General features: G+C 49.7%; 1 protein-coding gene across 1 annotated transcript; it reads left to right on the top strand.

The window, feature by feature from the left end:
• Positions 1-17045: 17045 nt before the first annotated feature.
• LOC127299928 (calcium-dependent protein kinase 25) lies at positions 17046-19346 on the top strand. The gene is made up of 6 exons (XM_051329990.2): positions 17046-18109; positions 18216-18331; positions 18432-18599; positions 18678-18805; positions 18911-19010; positions 19141-19346. Exons 1-6 carry the CDS (start codon positions 17110-17112, stop codon positions 19243-19245), a joined length of 1617 nt encoding a protein of 538 aa, XP_051185950.1. The 5' UTR covers positions 17046-17109; the 3' UTR covers positions 19246-19346.
• Positions 19347-19751: the final 405 nt, after the last annotated feature.

The raw sequence follows: 19751 nt of genomic DNA, 5'->3' as shown, positions 1-19751 counted from the left end.
TGATCAGAGGATGACGGTGCTATTGCATTGTTCTCCTCTTGGAGACGTCAGTCCGGGTGTTGTTTTTTGAGGTGGTTTGTGGGCTGCTGTTGTTTAGGAGTTGATGGGGAATTTTTCTTTTCTTTTTTAGGTTGTGTGCATCCTTGATGTCTGTGTGACATTTTATTGGTACAGAGGTTAGGTGTAATTGATATCTTCATGATATTAATATATTTCTTTCGTACAAATAATTATTATTCCTTAGGGAGTAGATAGAATGAATACAAAGCTTAGCTAGTGCAATATAAAACACATGTAGGATCTACGCATTAGAAATTCTATTATTGAATTGTCATCCATACTAGTTGGATCAATATACTGTCCAAACAATTACTTTCAAATTCCATGGAATGCCGCTCGGCGTGATGCAACTGGGACCACATACAAAACTAATTAGTAGCATTTATAAGAACCTCCAAATAATAAGAAACATTTGTCTGGTTAATGCTCCCTCCGATTCATATTACTTAATCCTAATATAGATGTATCTAACACATTTTATGATGCGGGGTGGCCTTCGGTCACCTCCACACCAAGAACAACAAGTCCCCCAAGTGGACCGATGACACGAGCCCGAGTAAAGGCTCTCCATGATGAGGTGAACTCGCTCCTCACCACCCTTGATCTTGGTACACCTTTGGATGGATTGCTACCTCATGCCGACGTGTTATGTGTCATTAGGTACAAGGAGCATCAAGGTTACCAAGAGGAGGATACGCCATGGTCAAAGGGAGGAGAGGAGCAGCTGGACAAGAAGATGGACACGAAGATGGACATGGAGCTGGACAGGAAGTCGCCCGAAGAGCGCAAGGAAGAGAAGACGGACGGCTGGTCCAGAACCCGGTCGACCGGCTCCCTGACCGGATCACCCGGTCCACAGCCCGGTCTGACCGGCCTCCTGACCGGCCCGCCCGGTCAGCAACCGGGATTCGCGCTCGTGACATCCGGGCGCCATCCAGGGGACTTGGAGCCTCGTCCGGTCTCCGCCCGGTCACAGGCCCGGTCTGAAACCGGCCGGCCCGGTCACCAGCCCGGTTGACCGGCCCCCTGACCGGCCTGCCCGGTCACAGGCCCGGTCTGACCGGCCTCCTGACCGGCCTGCACGACTTAAGTTATATTTTCGGCCCGAACTTACCTTTTCGGCCTGTGATGCCTTGTAAGCCTATAAATACCCCCAGGACGCCCCTTTAGCTCTTTAGACTTGTTTTGAACTCAAACCTAAATTTGAGCTTAGTCTCCCTTGGGTATCATCCCTCTGTAATCAAGGCACCTTGGTTGTTGATTTGGAACTTGTTGAGTGAGATTCTAGTACAAGATACTCTCTCTCCCTCACCAAGCTCTTCTTCTCCAATCCCAATCTCTCCCCGGGGAATTCTACCGCGTGTCTCTTCCTCGGAGATTCTATTGGCGTGGTCCATCGAGCCACGGAGGTAAGCATCGGGTGTATCGGGTGTGTGTGTGCGTGAGTCTCGAAGTTCCTCGTGTTCATCGCCGTGTTCTTCGTGTTCCTCGCGTTTTCCCATCTCCCCCCTTGGTTTCGAAGTCAATCCGCGAGATCGGGCCACACACGGGGTCTTAGACCTCATCATATGGTATCAGCAGCTCTTGGTTACCGCGGATTTGACCTCCCACCCACCCGATTTCGTTCCTAGAAATTTTACAAAAAATCCCCAAAAAATAGCCCTAAATTACCTCTTGACCGATCTGTGATTTGGTTGCGTTTTGAGTGGTTTTGGTCCGTGGATCTGGTGTTGTTGTGCTTGATCTACTATTTCCCCAACTTTTAGCCTCCAATTCCATCGTTTCCCCTCGATTTGGTCGATTTGGCTTGGTTTTCGTGAAGAACAGGAGAGAGAAAGTTCATCCCGCGAAATCCGGTTGAGCAGCCGGTCAACCGGGCCCACGACCGGCCGAGCCGGCCCAGCACCCGGTCAACCGGGCGGCAAACCGGGCAAGCCGGTCCAGAACCCGGTCCAACCGGGCCTCCGACCGGGCGACGCAACGCCCCCTTCGACCTCGACATCCGGCGATCTCCACCACCACCACCACCACCACCACCACCACCACCATCGCAGGTATAACTTGCAGGTCACCTTGTAACCCCTCTTCCTTTTGCGATCTATCCCATCGAGCATTGCTTGTTTAGTGTTGCGAGACATTGCACGTGGCCCCGCATTGTGAGGTGTGTGTGTCGCGTTGAGTAAGGCACCCAAGCAAACACTCGTGTGGCAAGATAGCAAAAGCGAGGCTAACGCTAACATAGTGCGTCAAAAAGCCCCAAAAACACAAAAAGAGTGCGAGTAGCACCATACATCCATACATCCATACGCCCATATACACAAAAGTGTCCACGTGCCACCAAAGATACAAACGAGTGCAAGTGCCGCCATATACAAAAGAGAAAAAGCTTTTAAGCAAAGAGAGATAGGAGAAGAGAGGCCACGTGTGAATCTTGTTGTCTCTTCCTTTGCAACCAAAGCTTTGGCTCTCCTTGTGTTAGTGTGACACCGAGCACTTATACATACACTTTTCCGCTCACTTTTGGTTGCACTAACCCCGCTTATCTCGTGTGTGTGTTCCACAACTTTTTCCGTGTTTATAGTGATCTTCACATTGACATTTGGATTTTTGGACTTTACCCACTTTTAACAACATACTCGATCTTGGATTTGTCTTTTGGCTTTCCACAACACTCGCCTAACACCATATTTGCTAGCTTTTGCGTGTGGTTTTGCGTGTGTCCCCGATACACTTGATCTTGCTTTCGGTTTGGTGGATTGCCTCAATACTATCTTACCTTGGTAAGAGTGCGAGGTAGTCTCCTTCCACTAACATACACAACATAGTTCTTGTCTTTGCATCATGGATAGGACCGGAGATACCAATAGAGATGAAGAGATCCTTCGCAACACCGAGAGGTTGGCTACTCAACACAACCTATGGACGCAACGACAAGAGTTCAAGGAGCAACTCTCCCTCTTCGAGACGCGCATCGATGAGCAATACGATGAAGTGGCTCACAACTTCTCCACCGTGAACCACGACTTGGCCCTTCTTCGTGAAGCGACGGACAACTTGAATGGCCAAATAGCGGCCAATGATGCCAACATGGAGCGGCGCATGGATAGCCTCGAGCGCGCCATCACCAACTTGGGTCGCCATCGTCGACACCGCTCTACTTCCTCTTCATCAAGCTCTTCCTCAAGGCATGAAGACCATTACTCTCATGGTGGCCTTTCGTCCCCAAGCTCTTCTTCAAGGCGTGAAGACCATCATCGACCTCATCGCTCACATGCTCGTCATGAAGACTCCCGCTCCAACTCTAGGCGTGGAGAAATACATCGCCATGCTCGTCCACATGAGCGTCCTCCACAAGCTCAAGACCTTCAACAAGATCATCACCAAGCGGATCGCCATGCCCACCATGGGCGTAATGGCCATCCCCAAGACCAAGATCCTCAAGATCCACCTCGGCGAGATCTTCGTCGCCACCCTCACCATGATCAACGTGGACGAGGAGAGCTACACCATGATCAAGATGAGAGACCCAACATTGAGCATCGTCCTCAACCGCGACAAGATCTTCAACCACATCCTCACCGTGAACCAAGTGAAGCAAGTGTTCAACTCCACCACCAACCCAATGCTATGGTTGGCCGTAGAAGACCTCCTATTCCACCTCTAGCCGCAAGAGTTGACGGCGCCCCTCCTCGTAGAAGAAACTTGGAGGATGAAGAGAACATGTATGGCAAGCTCAAGTTCAACATGCCCAAGTTCAAAGGTGAAGACGACGCCGAAGCTTACCTCTCATGGGCACTCAAGGTGGATAAGATCTTCCGCATCCACAACTACTCCGGTGCTAAGAAAGTGGCTATGGCATCACTCGAGTTTGAAGACTACGCCAACACTTGGTGGGAGCAAGTCCTCACTCTCCGAGAAGAGAAGGGTGAACCTCCAATTGACACTTGGGAAGATATGAAGAAGGAGATGCATGCTCGCTTTGTCCCAAAGCACTACATGAAAGACCTCTTCAACAAGCTCCAAAAGTTGAAGCAAGGCACCCAAACCGTTGAGGAGTTCTACAAGGAGATGGAGCTCACTATGATGCGAGCCAACATCCAAGAATCCGAGGAGCAAACCATTGCTCGCTTCTTCAATGGCCTTACTTATCCCATCAAGAGGATTGTCGAGTTCCAACCTTACTCCAACATGGTTGAGCTAGTCCACCAAGCATCGAAGGCCGAGCGCCAAGTGATTGAGGACATCAAGTACTCCAAGGCCAAGTCCTATTTCTCCTCCAAGCTCGCTACATCGACTCCTCCTACTACATCAACTCCTTATGCTACAAGTGCCAAGGCCGACGCATCCTCTACACCTTCCAAGAAACCGACTATCCAAAGTCGCATGAAGCAAACGGTCTCCTCCACCGCCTCCTCTAAGGCATCCACGGGACCCTCTAGTGTCACTTGCTTCAAGTGTGGCACCCAAGGTCACAAATCGTTTGAGTGCAAGAACACCAAGGTCATGATCACTATGGAGAATGGTGACATCGAGACTCTTGATGAGGATGAATATGAAGCCCTTGTGCAAGCCGCCGTGGCAAGTGAAGAAGCTTATGAACAAGATAGTGGAGAAGATCCTCTCTTATGTGAGCATGACCCAAGTCCCTCACTTGTGGTCACAAGGGTGCTAACCACACAACCTCATGCTATGGAAGACCAACGGTGCAACATCTTCCAAACCCGTGCCGGAATTGGTGGCAAGTCGATCAAGGTCATCATAGATGGTGGAAGTTGCCATAACCTTGCAAGCACCGAGTTGTGTGAGAAGCTCCACCTTACTCTCCGCAAGCATCCTCACCCCTACCATATCCAATGGTTGAGTGACAAGGGCAACGTCAAGATACAACATACCGTCACCGTCAACTTCAAGATCGGCCCTTATGAGGACACCATCGAGTGTGACGTGGTACCCATGACGGTGTGCCACATGTTGCTTGGCCGCCCTTGGCAATATGACAAGAAGGCTATACATGATGGACTCTCCAACACATACACCTTCAAGGTCAACGACAAGAAGTTCGAGTTGCGCCCGATGACTCCTAGCCAAATCATCGCGGACAATGCGAAGGCTTTAGCGAGGGCACAACTCCACACCCACCATAGTGAGATGAGAGGAGAGGGAGCGACCCACCACAAAGATAGTGAGCGCCACAAGCCATACATGAGTGAGCCCAAGAGTGTCCTTCTAGCCACCAAGAGTGAGTGGAGAGAGCTCCAAGAGAACCCATCCACCATATTGCACTATGTGCTCATATGCAAGGGACCCGCGTCGGAGACTAACGACTTAACCAACATTCCTCCGTCTTTGTTGTCTCTTTTGCAGGAATTTCGAGACGTCTTCCCCGACGAGCTCCCTCATGGACTACCACCACTCCGCGGCATAGAACACCGCATCGACCTCATACCCGGCGCTCCGCTCCCAAACCGTGCCGCCTACCGCACCAACCCCGAAGAGACCAAGGAGATCAACCGCCAAATTCAAGATCTCCTCGCCAAAGGGTATGTCCGCGAAAGCCTTAGCCCTTGTGCGGTTCCCGTGATCCTTGTGCCTAAACCGGATGAGACGCAACGGATGTGTATGGATTGTCGCCCCATCAATGCCATTACCGTCCGTTACCGCCATCCCATTCCGCGTTTAGATGACATGCTAGATGAACTTAGTGGTGCCACGATTTTCTCTAAAGTCGATTTGCGTAGTGGTTACCATCAAATCCGCATGGCTATTGGTGATGAATGGAAAACGGCATTCAAGACCAAACTCGGTCTCTATGAATGGCTCGTTATGCCTTTCGGTCTTTCCAATGCACCATCTACTTTCATGCGCCTCATGAATCACATCTTGCGTCCTCTCATTGGCAAGAGCGTGGTTGTCTACTTCGATGATATTCTTATTTATAGCAAAAACCTCGAGGACCATGTGCAACATGTGAGAGAAGTCTTGTGCATCTTGCGAAATGAAAAGCTTTATGCTAACCTCCCTAAATGCACATTTGCTCAAAACAAGTTGGTTTTTCTTGGTTTCGTGGTTTCCGCTAATGGGATTGAAGTTGATTCTTCCAAGGTGGAGGCCATCCATAATTGGCCTACCCCTACAAATGTTGGCCAAGTCCGAAGCTTCCATGGACTTGCCGGGTTTTACCGCCGCTTTGTCAAAGACTTTAGCACCATTGCTTGCCCTTTGAATGAGCTTACCAAGAAGAATGTTCCGTTTGTTTGGGGCAAGGCCCAACAAAATGCTTTTGATGAGTTGAAGAAACGCCTTACCGAAGCTCCACTTCTTGTTCTTCCAAATTTTGCCAAAACTTTTGAGATTGAATGTGATGCTAGTGGGCTTGGTATTGGTGGTGTCCTTATGCAAGAGGGCAAACCCGTGGCATACTATAGTGAGAAGTTGGATGGCGCACGCCTCAACTATCCTATATATGACAAGGAGCTCTACGCTTTGGTTCGTGTTCTTGAAGTTTGGCAACACTATCTTTGGCCAAAAGAGTTTATCATTCATTCCGACCATGAGTCCTTGAAATATTTGAAAAGCCAACACAACTTGAACAAACGACATGCAAAATGGGTCGAGTTCATTGAGTCCTTCCCATATGTGATAAAATACAAGAAGGGCAAGGACAATGTTGTGGCGGATGCTCTTTCCCGCAAAAACACCCTTTTGCTAACTCGTTTGGATTTTCATGTTTTGGGACTTGAAGAGATCAAAGAACTCTATCCTTCCGATTCTTTCTTTGCTCCCATTTTTGAGAAGTGCTCCGTTGAGCGAGGAGTGGATGATTTCTATTTGCATGATGGCTATTTGTTCAAAGCTAACAAGATTTGCATTCCCGAGTCTTCGCTTCGAAAATTGCTTTTGCAAGAATCACATGGAGGAGGTCTTATGGGTCACTTTGGTCGAGAGAAGACATATGCCATGCTCTCAACCCACTACTATTGGCCAAGAATGTACCGCGACGTCGAACGCCTTTGCCGCCGGTGCACCACATGCTTACAAGCTAAGTCTACCTCCAATCCCTATGGTCTTTATACCCCATTGCCTATTCCACATGCACCATGGACCGATATTAGCATGGATTTCGTTTTAGGCTTACCTCGCACTAAGCATGGTCATGACTCTATATTTGTGGTAGTGGATAGATTCTCTAAGATGGCTCATTTCATACCTTGCCATAAGAGCGACGATGCTTCACACATTGCTTCATTGTTTTTCAGGGAAATCGTTCGCCTACATGGAGTGCCACAAAGCATTGTGTCGGATCGAGACGTCAAGTTCATGAGTTATCTTTGGAAGACGCTCATGGCAAAATTTGGAGTGAAGCTCTTATTCTCGTCATCATCGCACCCGCAAACGGACGGCCAAACGGAAGTGGTCAATCGAAGCCTCTCCACCCTCCTACGCATCCTCGTGAAGAAAAACTTGAAGTCATGGGAGGAATGCATTCCACACGCGGAGTTCGCCTACAACCGCGCCAAGCACTCGACTACATCAAGGAGCCCATTCATGGTCGTCTACGGGTTCGAGCCGCTCACGCCACTCGACATACTACCACTTCCCCTTCATGAGCGGACGAACATGGACTTCGCCAAGCGCGCCGCCGACGTGAAGAAACTACATGAAGAGACAAGGGCAACCATACAAGAACATGTGCTTCGTCAAGCTACCCGCCTCAACGCCAAGAAGAAGGAAAGGATATTTCAAGAAGGAGACCTCGTTTGGATCCACCTCCGGAAGGAACGGTTCCCTCGTGAGCGCAACTCCAAGCTCAAGCCAAGAGGAGATGGCCCCTTCAAGGTTCTCAAACGCATCAACAACAACGCTTACGTCATCGACATTCCCACCTCCAAGTACTTGGTGAGCAACACCTTCAACGTTGCGGACTTGTCGCCATATCATGAAGATGGAGAGGAGCAAGAGTCGAGGACGACTCTTTCCCAAGGGGGGGGAGATGATGCGGGGTGGCCTTCGGTCACCTCCACACCAAGAACAACAAGTCCCCCAAGTGGACCGATGACACGAGCCCGAGTAAAGGCTCTCCATGATGAGGTGAACTCGCTCCTCACCACCCTTGATCTTGGTACACCTTTGGATGGATTGCTACCTCATGCCGACGTGTTATGTGTCATTAGGTACAAGGAGCATCAAGGTTACCAAGAGGAGGATACGCCATGGTCAAAGGGAGGAGAGGAGCAGCTGGACAAGAAGATGGACACGAAGATGGACATGGAGCTGGACAGGAAGTCGCCCGAAGAGCGCAAGGAAGAGAAGACGGACGGCTGGTCCAGAACCCGGTCGACCGGCTCCCTGACCGGATCACCCGGTCCACAGCCCGGTCTGACCGGCCTCCTGACCGGCCCGCCCGGTCAGCAACCGGGATTCGCGCTCGTGACATCCGGGCGCCATCCAGGGAACTTGGAGCCTCGTCCGGTCTCCGCCCGGTCACAGTCCCGGTCTGAAACCGGCCGGCCCGGTCACCAGCCCGGTTGACCGGCCCCCTGACCGGCCTGCCCGGTCACAGGCCCGGTCTGACCGGCCTCCTGACCGGCCTGCACGACTTAAGTTATATTTTCGGCCCGAACTTACCTTTTCGGCCTGTGATGCCTTGTAAGCCTATAAATACCCCCAGGACGCCCCTTTAGCTCTTTAGACTTGTTTTGAACTCAAACCTAAATTTGAGCTTAGTCTCCCTTGGGTATCATCCCTCTGTAATCAAGGCACCTTGGTTGTTGATTTGGAACTTGTTGAGTGAGATTCTAGTACAAGATACTCTCTCTCCCTCACCAAGCTCTTCTTCTCCAATCCCAATCTCTCCCCGGGGAATTCTACCGCGTGTCTCTTCCTCGGAGATTCTATTGGCGTGGTCCATCGAGCCACGGAGGTAAGCATCGGGTGTATCGGGTGTGTGTGTGCGTGAGTCTCGGAGTTCCTCGTGTTCATCGCCGTGTTCTTCGTGTTCCTCGCGTTTTCCCATCTCCCCCCTTGGTTTCGAAGTCAATCCGCGAGATCGGGCCACACACGGGGTCTTAGACCTCATCATTTTAGTTATAGATATATCCATTTTAACATCAAGTTATCTACCAGTTGTTGGCTTTGGACCTTGACCCTTGGTTCATTAAAGCAGTGGACAATCTCAGGAGAGGGTTCCTTTGGGCCGGGAAGGAGGATGCGCAAGGCGGCTGCACCATCGCGTGGCACCTCGTGTGACAACCGAAGAGCTTGGGGGGCCTCGGCTTGCATAACTTGCGCCTGATGAACACCGCTCTGCGCACCTGGTGGCTCTGGCTATAGAGAAAGGATAGCGGGAAGCCTTGGAGCGGCCTAGAACTGCACGTCGGTCAGACCTCCATTGACCTCTTTCACGCCTCGGTGTGTATTACCATAGGGGATGGGGCCTTTGTCCTCTTCTGGGAGGACGCGTGCGTCCGTGGACTCATGGTGGAGGCCATTGTGCCGGACATCTTGAAGCTTGTTCGGCCAGCCCTGCGCAAAAGGCGCACCGTCCATGATGGGCTCGCGTTGAAACGCCATGGCGACCATCTCGGATCCGCCACTCTTCTGGTCATCAGGGTTCTTGCGCTTATGGCTGCTGTTGCTACCGTTGTCACGGTTCTTTTGCTGATGCAAGGGGATTGCTGTGGCTGCTAGATCACCGCCTGCGTCGTCATCGGCGGCAGTGTGATCGCTGGCGATGGTGATCATGTCGTCCAACGTCAGTTGATTTGCATTGACCATGCAAGTTAGCTTGTGCCGCAGCAATCCTCCTCGCTGCAAGCCCCCAATGAAGGCGTGCATTGCTGTGCGGTTGTCGACGTTCTCGCACTCGTTTCTGCATGCCAACCATCGGGTGAGGAAATTCCTCGATGTTTCGCCCTTCTTCTGGATACATGCTCGCAGTCGCTTGTTGTGGCAGGTCTCTTGTAGGTGCCCCTGAAGTGTTTCTCGAAAGCGTTCTTCAGGTCGAACCAGCAAAAGATGGAATTCTTCTCGAGGTCGCTGAGCCAGATCCGGGCTGGACCTACAAGGTACAACTGAAGCATGCGGCAGGCGATGTTAGGGGTTCCTCCGGCGAAGGTTACAGCATTATAGTAATCCTCAATCCAGGTATCCGGCCTTTCGGTGTCATCATAATGCTTCAGATTTCCGGGTAGCTTGAGGTTCATCCTTGGCTTTGGTTCCTCTCGAATCATCCTGCCAAAGCACTTCGGACCAATGTAGTCGGTTCTGTACTCGTTAAGGCGGTCCCGTGCGTCGCGTGAGCCGTGGCGAGGAGACTTTGAGCGAGAGCGAGATCTTCGACTGTTGCCTCCGCCTCCACCTCCGCCTCCACCGCTAGGTGGTGGTGAGGGAGACCTGCGAGGTGGGCGGTGCGATTTCTTGCTTCCGCCTTCTGACTCTCCTCGGCCTTCCAGATGCTGGCTCCGGCTCCTGTGGCTGCCTTCGCCCTGGCGTTGGCTGCCCTGGTCGTTCCGATGCGGTTCCGGGTCACGGCTCCGGCGAGGCTCTGGGTCATGGCTCCGACGAGGTTCTGGATCGCGGTTCCGGCGAGGTTCTGGACCGCGGTCCTCATTCCGACTCCTCCTGGGCTCGGGCTCATGAACATTGTTCTGGTTCCGGCGAGGTTCCGGCGAGCGCTCCCTGTTTCTGTTTCTTGGCAGCACGTTGTCGCGGATAACAATCCCACCATGCCCTGGGGGCCTGGTGTTTCCGGCTGGACTACGGCGGCGAGGGGGTCGCGGGTAACCGTTGGGCGGAGGAGAGGGGTTGCGGTATTTGTCTCGTCCAGAGTACATAGCATCCTTTCCCTTTCTTGGATCTGACGGTGGCGTCTTTGATGGTACGGGGATCGGATTTGGGTGTTCCCTGGCTTTCCTTCTTCTGCGCTCCGAGGATCCGGTGTGTGATTCATCGTCGGGATGCCGATCAGCGCGGGCGTCCTTCTGCGCGGTAGATACACAGTTATCCGGATTGGATTCCAACCTGCGCGAAGTATCCGCCTTGCTCTGCTGCTGCATTGCTGAAGCGACAAGTGTGCGGAGATAGTTGATATCAACTTCTTCGTCCATCTTCTTCAACAGTTCCGCAGCTTTTTGCATGTTGTCCTTTGGGGTTTCCAGCGGCTGGTGATCTGCGGGCGTGTTGAAGGGTATCCTGCGAGGCGGAATTGCTTCTCTAACAATTCGATCGGCCTCCGCCTGCGCATAGATCATCTTTACCTCCCACTCAGCCCTCATGCTCTTGACCTGCTCGAGTGTGGCAGCAATCTCGCGGTCCTGTCTGTCGAAGTTTTCCGCCCAGGCTGCATGATCTGCCCTCCCTACCTTTAACGCAGCTTCGGTATCGGCGAGCTTCTTGGCTGTGGCCAGCATTTCCTTTCTGGTGGTCTCTAAAGCCTCCAGATCTGCGGCGTCGCCCGGGGTTATAGGTGTGTTAAGAACTGCTCGCGCGGCCACCTCCTCTGCTGACAGGATTTCCTCCGAGGAAGAATCCCTTTGGGGTCGCACCCGAGACATTGGAGATTCTTGTTGGGATGGTTGGGGGTCAGATTGGCTGGCTTGGTCTCCAGATCCAGTTTGTCCCAGCGCTGCTACCGTTGCGAGAACCTGCTTAGGCTGGGCGGAGTCGACTTCAGGCTGATCGCCGAAACCGTACTCCCCTAGCTTGCGGACGAAGTCATCAGATTCCATGGAGGGGGTATCTCCGGAAATTGGGCTCAGATTGCCCAAAATCGACTCTTCAACCGGAGCTTCGCTTTCTCCGACAGGCTGAGCCTGATCCGGATCTGCGCCGTTTTCCGGTGCCTCTACCTGCTCAGGACCAGCTCCGTCTTCTTGAGGGGCGGTTCCGGCGGTATGGGCCAAGAAGTGTACGAAGTGGCACCTCTGCTTTTCTAACACCTGGGAGACCCAGGCGGATCTGCATTGGTCTTCCACCTTTGTTTCCTGCTCAGGGGCGGATTGGGTGGGCTTTGAAATTTCCAGATCCAAGGCGGAATCTTCCTTGGGAAGCTCCTGCATCTCAGATCGGATCTTCGCGACAGCGTCCAGCTCTGCGGCGGTCGCGTCTGCGTTACTTACCAGTGGGTTTCCGTCGGAATCGACGGTTTCCCCGATGAAGATGTGAATGCCGCCAATTGGGACGATGGAGAGCTTGACGGGGTTTGTTCTAGCCGGAATCCAGCACTCATCCGGAGGGACGATCGGCAGATTCCCGGCGTAAAGGACGCGCCCCACAGCGATGGTGTCGTCGTAGCTTCCCATGGCGGAACCCTCCCGGTTCCGGCCTCCAGACGCCACAGGCCCCACGGTGGGCGCCAACTGTCGTTGCCTAATCGACGGTACCTCGGAGGAGGGATCCTCACGAGGGGGAGAAGAAGTAGGGGCCATAGGGCGGAGTGCACACGGGACGGTGGTACGCGAGTTACCCTGCTTCGGAACACCTGCACGATGACAGGGCCTACTGCTGCTTGTCTGGAATTATCTGGGCGCTTTTCGCGTTGTTACAAAGAGTTGTGGTTGTGCCTCTAGGGCTCCCGGGATCCGGCTTATAAAGGCGCACGGATCTAGGGTTTACATGGAGAGTCCTAGCCGGATTACAGATAGCCTAGCTACGGTACAATATCTTGCCGTGCACGTCACGGATCCGCCTTCCATACACGTCGTACTGGATCCGGGTTCCTCATGGGCCTCCGTGGATCCGGGTTACTCCTATGTCGGTACGGATCCGGCTTACTGATCCTGGGCTGGACTTCTTCCTGCATGATCAACAGCAACTGGCCCGCCCGATGGGCCACATGCCTCATCACCGTCTGTGGGCCACCCGGGCTTGCCGGATCTAGGCACTGTCGATGGTACACCCATGAAGTATACCCACAACACCTGCGCAAAAGGCGCACCGTCCATGATGGGCTCGCGGGCAACAGCTGGGTCGGTGCCATCACATGAGAATTATCGATCGATGCGTTGGTGCGGTACCTAAGGTTGTGGGCTACGATTTAGGACGTGAGTACTTCGCGCGGCGGCGGGCAGGATTCATTCGCCTGGAAGTGGCATGAGGATGGCAAGTTCTCTTCTAAATCGGCATACCGTGTTCAATTCCACGGCACCGTCGAGCTCCCGGGGCGCCACTCATCTGGCATTCCTTCGCGCCGCTCAGGTTCGAGATGCATGCATGGCTCGCGCTGCGGCGTCGCTGCTGGATGGCGGATCGGCGGTTGCGCCATGGGTTTCCTTCCCACATGATGTAACCACTTTGTGACGCCACCTATGAAACACTCGACCACCTCTTCCTGCAGTGTAGCTTTGCCCAAGGGATTTGGGGTGGGCTGGTGGTCGCTTTGGGCTTCCAAACATCACTCCGGCGCCTGGTCTGGGGATCAATGATTGGTGGATCTAGGCGGACAATTCCTTTTTGGTGGCTAAGAGGAAGAAAGCCAACGCTCTGATCATGCTTGCTCTACATGCGATATGGCTTGAACGCAATGCAAGGATCTTCGAGGAAAAAAGTGTGCCTATGGTTTTGGTTCTCAATGCTATCCTCAACGAGTGGCGGTCTTGGCTGGCTTGTAGAGGTAGACATAGAGAAGAGATTACCTAGCTAGCCCGGCCTTAGGCCGTGAGCAGCACCGTTGTGCACTTAGTCTGCTTCGGTTGTATGCTTGGTGCTTTGGACATCTTGGTCCGTCTTGCAATCTTAAAATAATGACACGCAGATCTCATGCGTGTTCTCGAAAAAAAATAGCATCAAGTAATATGGGTCGAAGGGAGTAATAATATCGCCGCTATAGTTCCATATTTTGGATAAATGGTGCTTTATTGAACACAAGAGTTGTCATCACGCTAATATAATTTAAACGAGCTCAAACCTATTATGTGCATAGCTAAGATGCATAGAGCCGCAAAAGAAAATATAAAAGATCAGAATACAAGTACGTAGAGAACTCATAGCAACGCTTATGGCTATGGAGGGTTGATCCGTCGACTATGGTGTCGTCCATCAGGGATAAAGATATCGCCTTCCAGTCCGATCATATACATACCTTAGCCCTTTGTTCCCTGTGCAAGGAAGATATGAACAGAAACGGAAGTATGAGTACACTGGTAGATGACCTGCAAATGAGTAGGATTCTTACCATTAAAACAAGATAATTCTGCATAGCCATAGCCACCAAACAAGAACATGTTGGTCGGGCAGGGAATGAATTTAGCGAATAGTAAAAGTCTCGCGTGAGCAATGTTGAGGAAATCGTTTATCGGTGTTAACTCGGTTGGCTGGGTATTAGCGGTTAATAGGAAAATCGGCCGATTAATCGGACGATAAATGAGTTAATCGGATGATAAAGGAGTTTATCGGCTAATCGGTGACCATCAAGTAGCGATTAATCGGCCGATTAATCATTGAATCGGACGATTTTTTGAACAGTGCGCGTGAGTGATCTTACATTAAACTAGTTTATCTACCGTTTTCCAATAATTAGTTTAGAAATTTGAATAAAATAAAAGTTGGGAAAGTAAATGAGAAGGATGAGCAATGGAGAAGTTGGGGTGGATCTTCAACATGTGTTATTCATGCCAATTGAACCATTGCAAAGTCCATATGATTAAAACTTCTCCCATAAAAAAAAAAGAGTGTTACTTTGTACATAGTTGCTTTTTGAATAAATGATCGATTTCCTAATAATAATTGAGGTTGCATCTTAGTTTGGTTGAAACTTCTATATCATTGTATGGAGAACTAACCATTTTGTAGCCCCTAAAGTATCATTGAGATGAAAATATTTCCTAGCTTGAGATGAAACATGACATGATAAAAAAAAGGAGTAGGGGACAAGAATTAACAAAACCATAAGCTTGGTGATGCCTTCTCGTCCCTCTCTTCTTTCAAGTAATTTTAGGTTTTACTATTCCAAACTCATATTCTAGTTTTACCGCCATGATCTTTTGCATATTTTTAGGAAATCATATGCTTATTTGCTTTTTCCCTTAGCTTGTGTCTATTAGAATAGAGTTTTAGGTTTTATTTTCTTGATTTTTTTAATAAATTACCAAGTTTTACTTATTTTGGATAATGAAGCTGATAATATATATACGGAGTAGCAGAATTTTTTCGTTATTTTTCACGAAGTGATTTTTATTTTATAATGGTAACTCAGACTGAGCCTACATTTCTACTGTAGTTACAATTGTTTCATCCTCTGTATGCACAAAAATTGGCATAACTCTTTTTGGCGGTTTTCCTTTTTCACGGTGTTTGCACTTTGAACCCAAAAAAATTCACCTATATGCGTCTAGAAAAAATGACTGTAGATAAGTGAACGAATGGGAAGAAAATCTTAAAAAGGGAGTTTGCAATTTAAGAAAACGTGACAATCTGTATTCCTCTCTCTCTCTCATGCCACTACATTGCTCACCACACCATCAGCACTCCTATTGTGTGTTGGTGTACTACACACCTTATATTGCTCACACGCCATGATCAGTACTCCTCTCTCTCTCATTAGTAATTTCATTCTTAGATTTGAAAAGGCCATATTTATCGGAATAAGTATCAGATCCTTTTGAACAGGTATATTTCTTTCAACGGTAGTTTAATTTCAAACAAGAATAAGATACGTTTTATTTTGAGAAAAATGTGAAATCTGAATTCTGGAACACAATGAAACGCCATCCTACATTTTGAAACCAAATGAAACAACATCAGAGTAGATTAAATATTTAAAAAATCCCTATCTGATAAATTTATTCAACTCGTCTAATAAAAGTTTGGTGTGTGCTGAACCCCATTCAAAGATGATGACGCACAATAAAACTATATACAAAATAGTGGGCCTGTGATTTGTCGACTCTACGATATTAATGCGACCATTATGTGTTAGAATCTGAAATTTTGATGTTGTTTGTCTTGTTTTTCACGCTTTATGACTTATGGCTATTGCCAATTCTTTTCTAACTTTGATAAATGAAGTTTGAAACGCAGTGAAACAAAATGTTTACAATGGACCTTGGCGAATCACGGTGAAACTACATAAAATCTACCGCCAAGTACAAACATATATACATACGAAATTGTTGAAGCTCGTTGACACAATATGCAATACTCCCTCCGATCCAAATTAATTGACTCTATTTTTAATTATGGAAAACAACTAGTTATTGGCGCACTATACTATTTTATTTGCTCATATTCTTTTAATACGGGTCTTGTTTTGAAGCTCTCCTCACTAGAAACCTCATATGTTCAAATGGTTCAGTTATACTTCCAATTCAAAATCTATGAAAGTTGCAAGATTTAGAATTATATTTAAATATATGGACGGGTGTAAGGAGAGAGAAGTTTTTTTTAGATACACTGCATGCTCACACAATTTCGAGTAAAATGTGGTAGGAGAGAGAGAATGCTAGACATGCATGGTACAAAATCCTAGGTCGGAGGAACACTTAGTCATACAGTACTCCATACCGATTTACAGAGCTATTATGCAAAACTTTGACGATTAATTTAGTAAACAAAATATAAGATATATATCACAAAACTTATAGTATTGGAAACTTCTTTTGAATATGAATTCATTGGTATAATTTTTATGGCATATATCTCATATTTTATTGACCAAATTTATAGACAAACTTTCTCCTCGAAATGTGTAATGCCCCTGTAAACAGGGTTTAGGGTTTATTCCGAATATGAGACGCAATATTACTCCTAAACCCTAAACCGGTATGGAGGTAGTACATTTTTTGAATATTTATTCCGAATATGAGACGCAATATTACTCATCCAGTGCCAGCAAAACTGGTCTCAATGTGACTGATTGAAATAAGTAAGTGCCACTCCTTCCGTCATTCGCTCTCAACCTTCCAAGCTCAAAACCATTTTTTGTGTGGCGAAGATAACGAAACCCATCTCCAAACTTTTGCTCCGTGCATGTGTGTACGTGGCGTGCGTGCTCTCCCTGCATGTCTGTGCCTGCCTCTCCTCCCTCGGAGCGGCCAGCGCGCATTCCCCGCAGCCATGGGCCAATGCTGCACAACCGGAGCCGGGCAGGCTGCCGCCGCCGACGCGGCGGAGGAGGCTGGCCCACCGGCGCCACCAAAGTCGCCGCGCGGGGACAACGCGTCAACCAACGACGCCCCGGCGGCCACTCCTGCCGGCACCAATGCGGCTGCCGATGCCAACGCCAGTGCCAAGGCGCCGTCGGTCCCCGTGGGCGAGGTGCTGGGACGGCCCATGGAGGATGTGCGCGCGACGTACACCATCGGCGAGGAGCTCGGGCGCGGCCAGTTCGGCGTCACCTACCTGTGCACCAACACGGGGACGGGGGAGAAGCTGGCGTGCAAGACGATCGCGAAGCGGAAGCTGTCGGGGAAGGAGGACGTGGAGGACGTCCGTCGCGAGGTGGAGATCATGCACCACCTCTCCGGACAGCCCAACATCGTGGACCTCCGCGGCGCCTACGAGGACAAGCACAACGTGCACCTCGTCATGGAGCTCTGCGCCGGCGGGGAGCTCTTCGACCGGATCATCGCCAAGGGCCACTACACAGAGCGCGCAGCGGCGTCGCTGCTCCGCTCCGTCGTCGGCACCGTGCAGACGTTCCACTCCATGGGGGTGATGCACCGGGACCTCAAGCCGGAGAACTTCCTCATGCTCAACAGGGACGAGTCGTCGCCGATCAAGGCCACCGACTTCGGCCTCTCCGTCTTCTTCAAGGAAGGCGATGTGTTCAAGGACATCGTCGGAAGCGCCTACTACATCGCGCCGGAGGTGCTCAAGCGCAAGTACGGCCACGAGGCTGACGTGTGGAGCATGGGCGTCATGCTCTACATCTTCCTCTCCGGCGTCCCTCCCTTCTGGGCGGAGAACGAGAACGCCATCTTCACCGCCATCCTCCGGGGCGAGATCGACTTCGTCAGCGATCCCTGGCCCAACATCTCCGACGGGGCCAAGGATCTCGTCAGGAAGATGCTCCATATCAATCCCAAGGAGAGGCTCACGGCCATCCAAGTCCTCAGTAAGCTCTCCGAATATGCTTTCTCCTGTCAAATGCTTGCTTAATTCGTGTGAAACCTTGTACATGAGCAAAACGATCCATGACCTGAAACTTATTTGGGCTTCAGATCACCCATGGATCAAGGAAGACGGAGAAGCGCCCGATACACCCCTCGACAACGTCGTTCTAGACAGGATGAAGCAATTCGTGGCCATGAACCAGTTCAAGAAAGCCGCGCTGAGGGTAGGCACATTCACATATGTTTCCTCGAATCGAGCTGTTGCACTACTGAAATGGAGCAACAGGAATTAAGTCTGATAACTTTGTTCTGGACTTTCTGCAGGTCATAGCCGGGTGCCTGTCAGAGGAAGAGATCAAGGGGCTCAAGGAGATGTTCAAGAACATTGACAAGGACAACAGCGGCACGATCACGCTTGAAGAGCTCAAGAACGGGCTGGCCAAGCAGGGCACCAAGCTCTCAGACAATGAAATTCAGCAACTGATGGAAGCTGTGAGTCTTGATTCAGATAACACAGTCAACATATTCGACAATCGACATAAATAAAATGATCTGTCGTTTGATTTCCAGGCCGATGCTGATGGCAATGGGTTGATCGACTACGAGGAGTTCGTCACCGCAACGGTGCACATGAACAGAATGGACAGGGAGGAGCACCTCTACACTGCATTCCAGTACTTCGACAAGGACAACAGTGGGTAAGTTCAGCACCGGAAATGGATAACCAGTACATGTCAGGCATCTAAATTCGGGACTTCCAGAGGCTATGTCTCACGCATGTTTAATTCATATATATCCTGCAGGTACATCACGAAAGAGGAGCTGGAGCAAGCCTTGCAGGAGCAAAAGCTGTACGATGCTGAGGAGTTCAAAGAAGTCATCTCTGAAGCCGATGCTGACAATGTAAGGAAGAATGACTATATAGATTCAGTGCATACAGTAACTCAGATGCATACAGTAACATACATAACAATTAACAATGGATGGTAAATGCACTGAAATTATCTGAAATTTTCCTGACTGGCTCATGCAGGACGGGAGGATAGATTATTCAGAGTTCGTGGCGATGATGAGGAAAGGAACAGGTGGCGCAGAGCCATCGAACCCAAAGAAGAGGAGAGACTTAGTCCTAGAGTGAAATATTACAACAGTGTGTATACCAACAGAGTACAGAGATGTAACTGTGATGTACATGCTGCTTTTTTTTATCAATCCATTTTCAAATGTTCGTACAGAAAACAGTTCAATTCACATAGGATTCGGGGGGGTAGTGAAGGTATGTTTGTGTATCTTACATGATGAGCAGGCCTATGCTTGAGTAAGCAAAGCTTCGGCTGCTTATTTAGTGCTGACAAAATGAAAGAAAATAATAAGGTTATGTACAAAAAAATAGATTTATATCATTTGAGGCAAACCTGATTAGTATTGAAGGTCTGAACCAAATAGATGGTTCGATTTAATTTTAAACACCAGGATTTGAGAAAGACCGACAAAGTTACATGCAGGAACATGAAAACAGAGAAGTGTGATCTCCAGTTTAGAAGATAAGGGCATGCCAATGGTAGAGAAGGCACGCGTTCTCTTAGTCATCCATGTCACAATGCATTGTCTCTTAGTGTTATCCCTTGCAATTAATGAGAACCA

The sequence above is a fragment of the Lolium perenne genome, chromosome 5, assembly GCF_019359855.2.
Source record: "Lolium perenne isolate Kyuss_39 chromosome 5, Kyuss_2.0, whole genome shotgun sequence".
Classification (NCBI taxonomy): Eukaryota; Viridiplantae; Streptophyta; class Magnoliopsida; order Poales; family Poaceae; genus Lolium; species Lolium perenne.
The sequence above is the reverse complement of the archived record's forward strand: the minus strand, read 5'-3'. Positions and strand labels throughout refer to the sequence as shown.

Bases quoted from the DNA above. Each gene is read 5' to 3' on its own strand.
- LOC127299928 (XM_051329990.2), top strand. From the start codon at position 17,110: ATGGGCCAATGCTGCACAACCGGAGCCGGGCAGGCTGCCGCCGCCGAC. The intron at 18,110-18,215 runs GTAAGCTCTCCG...TTTGGGCTTCAG, and splicing joins CACGGCCATCCAAGTCCTCA to ATCACCCATGGATCAAGGAA. The intron at 19,011-19,140 runs GTAAGGAAGAAT...TGGCTCATGCAG, and splicing joins CTGAAGCCGATGCTGACAAT to GACGGGAGGATAGATTATTC.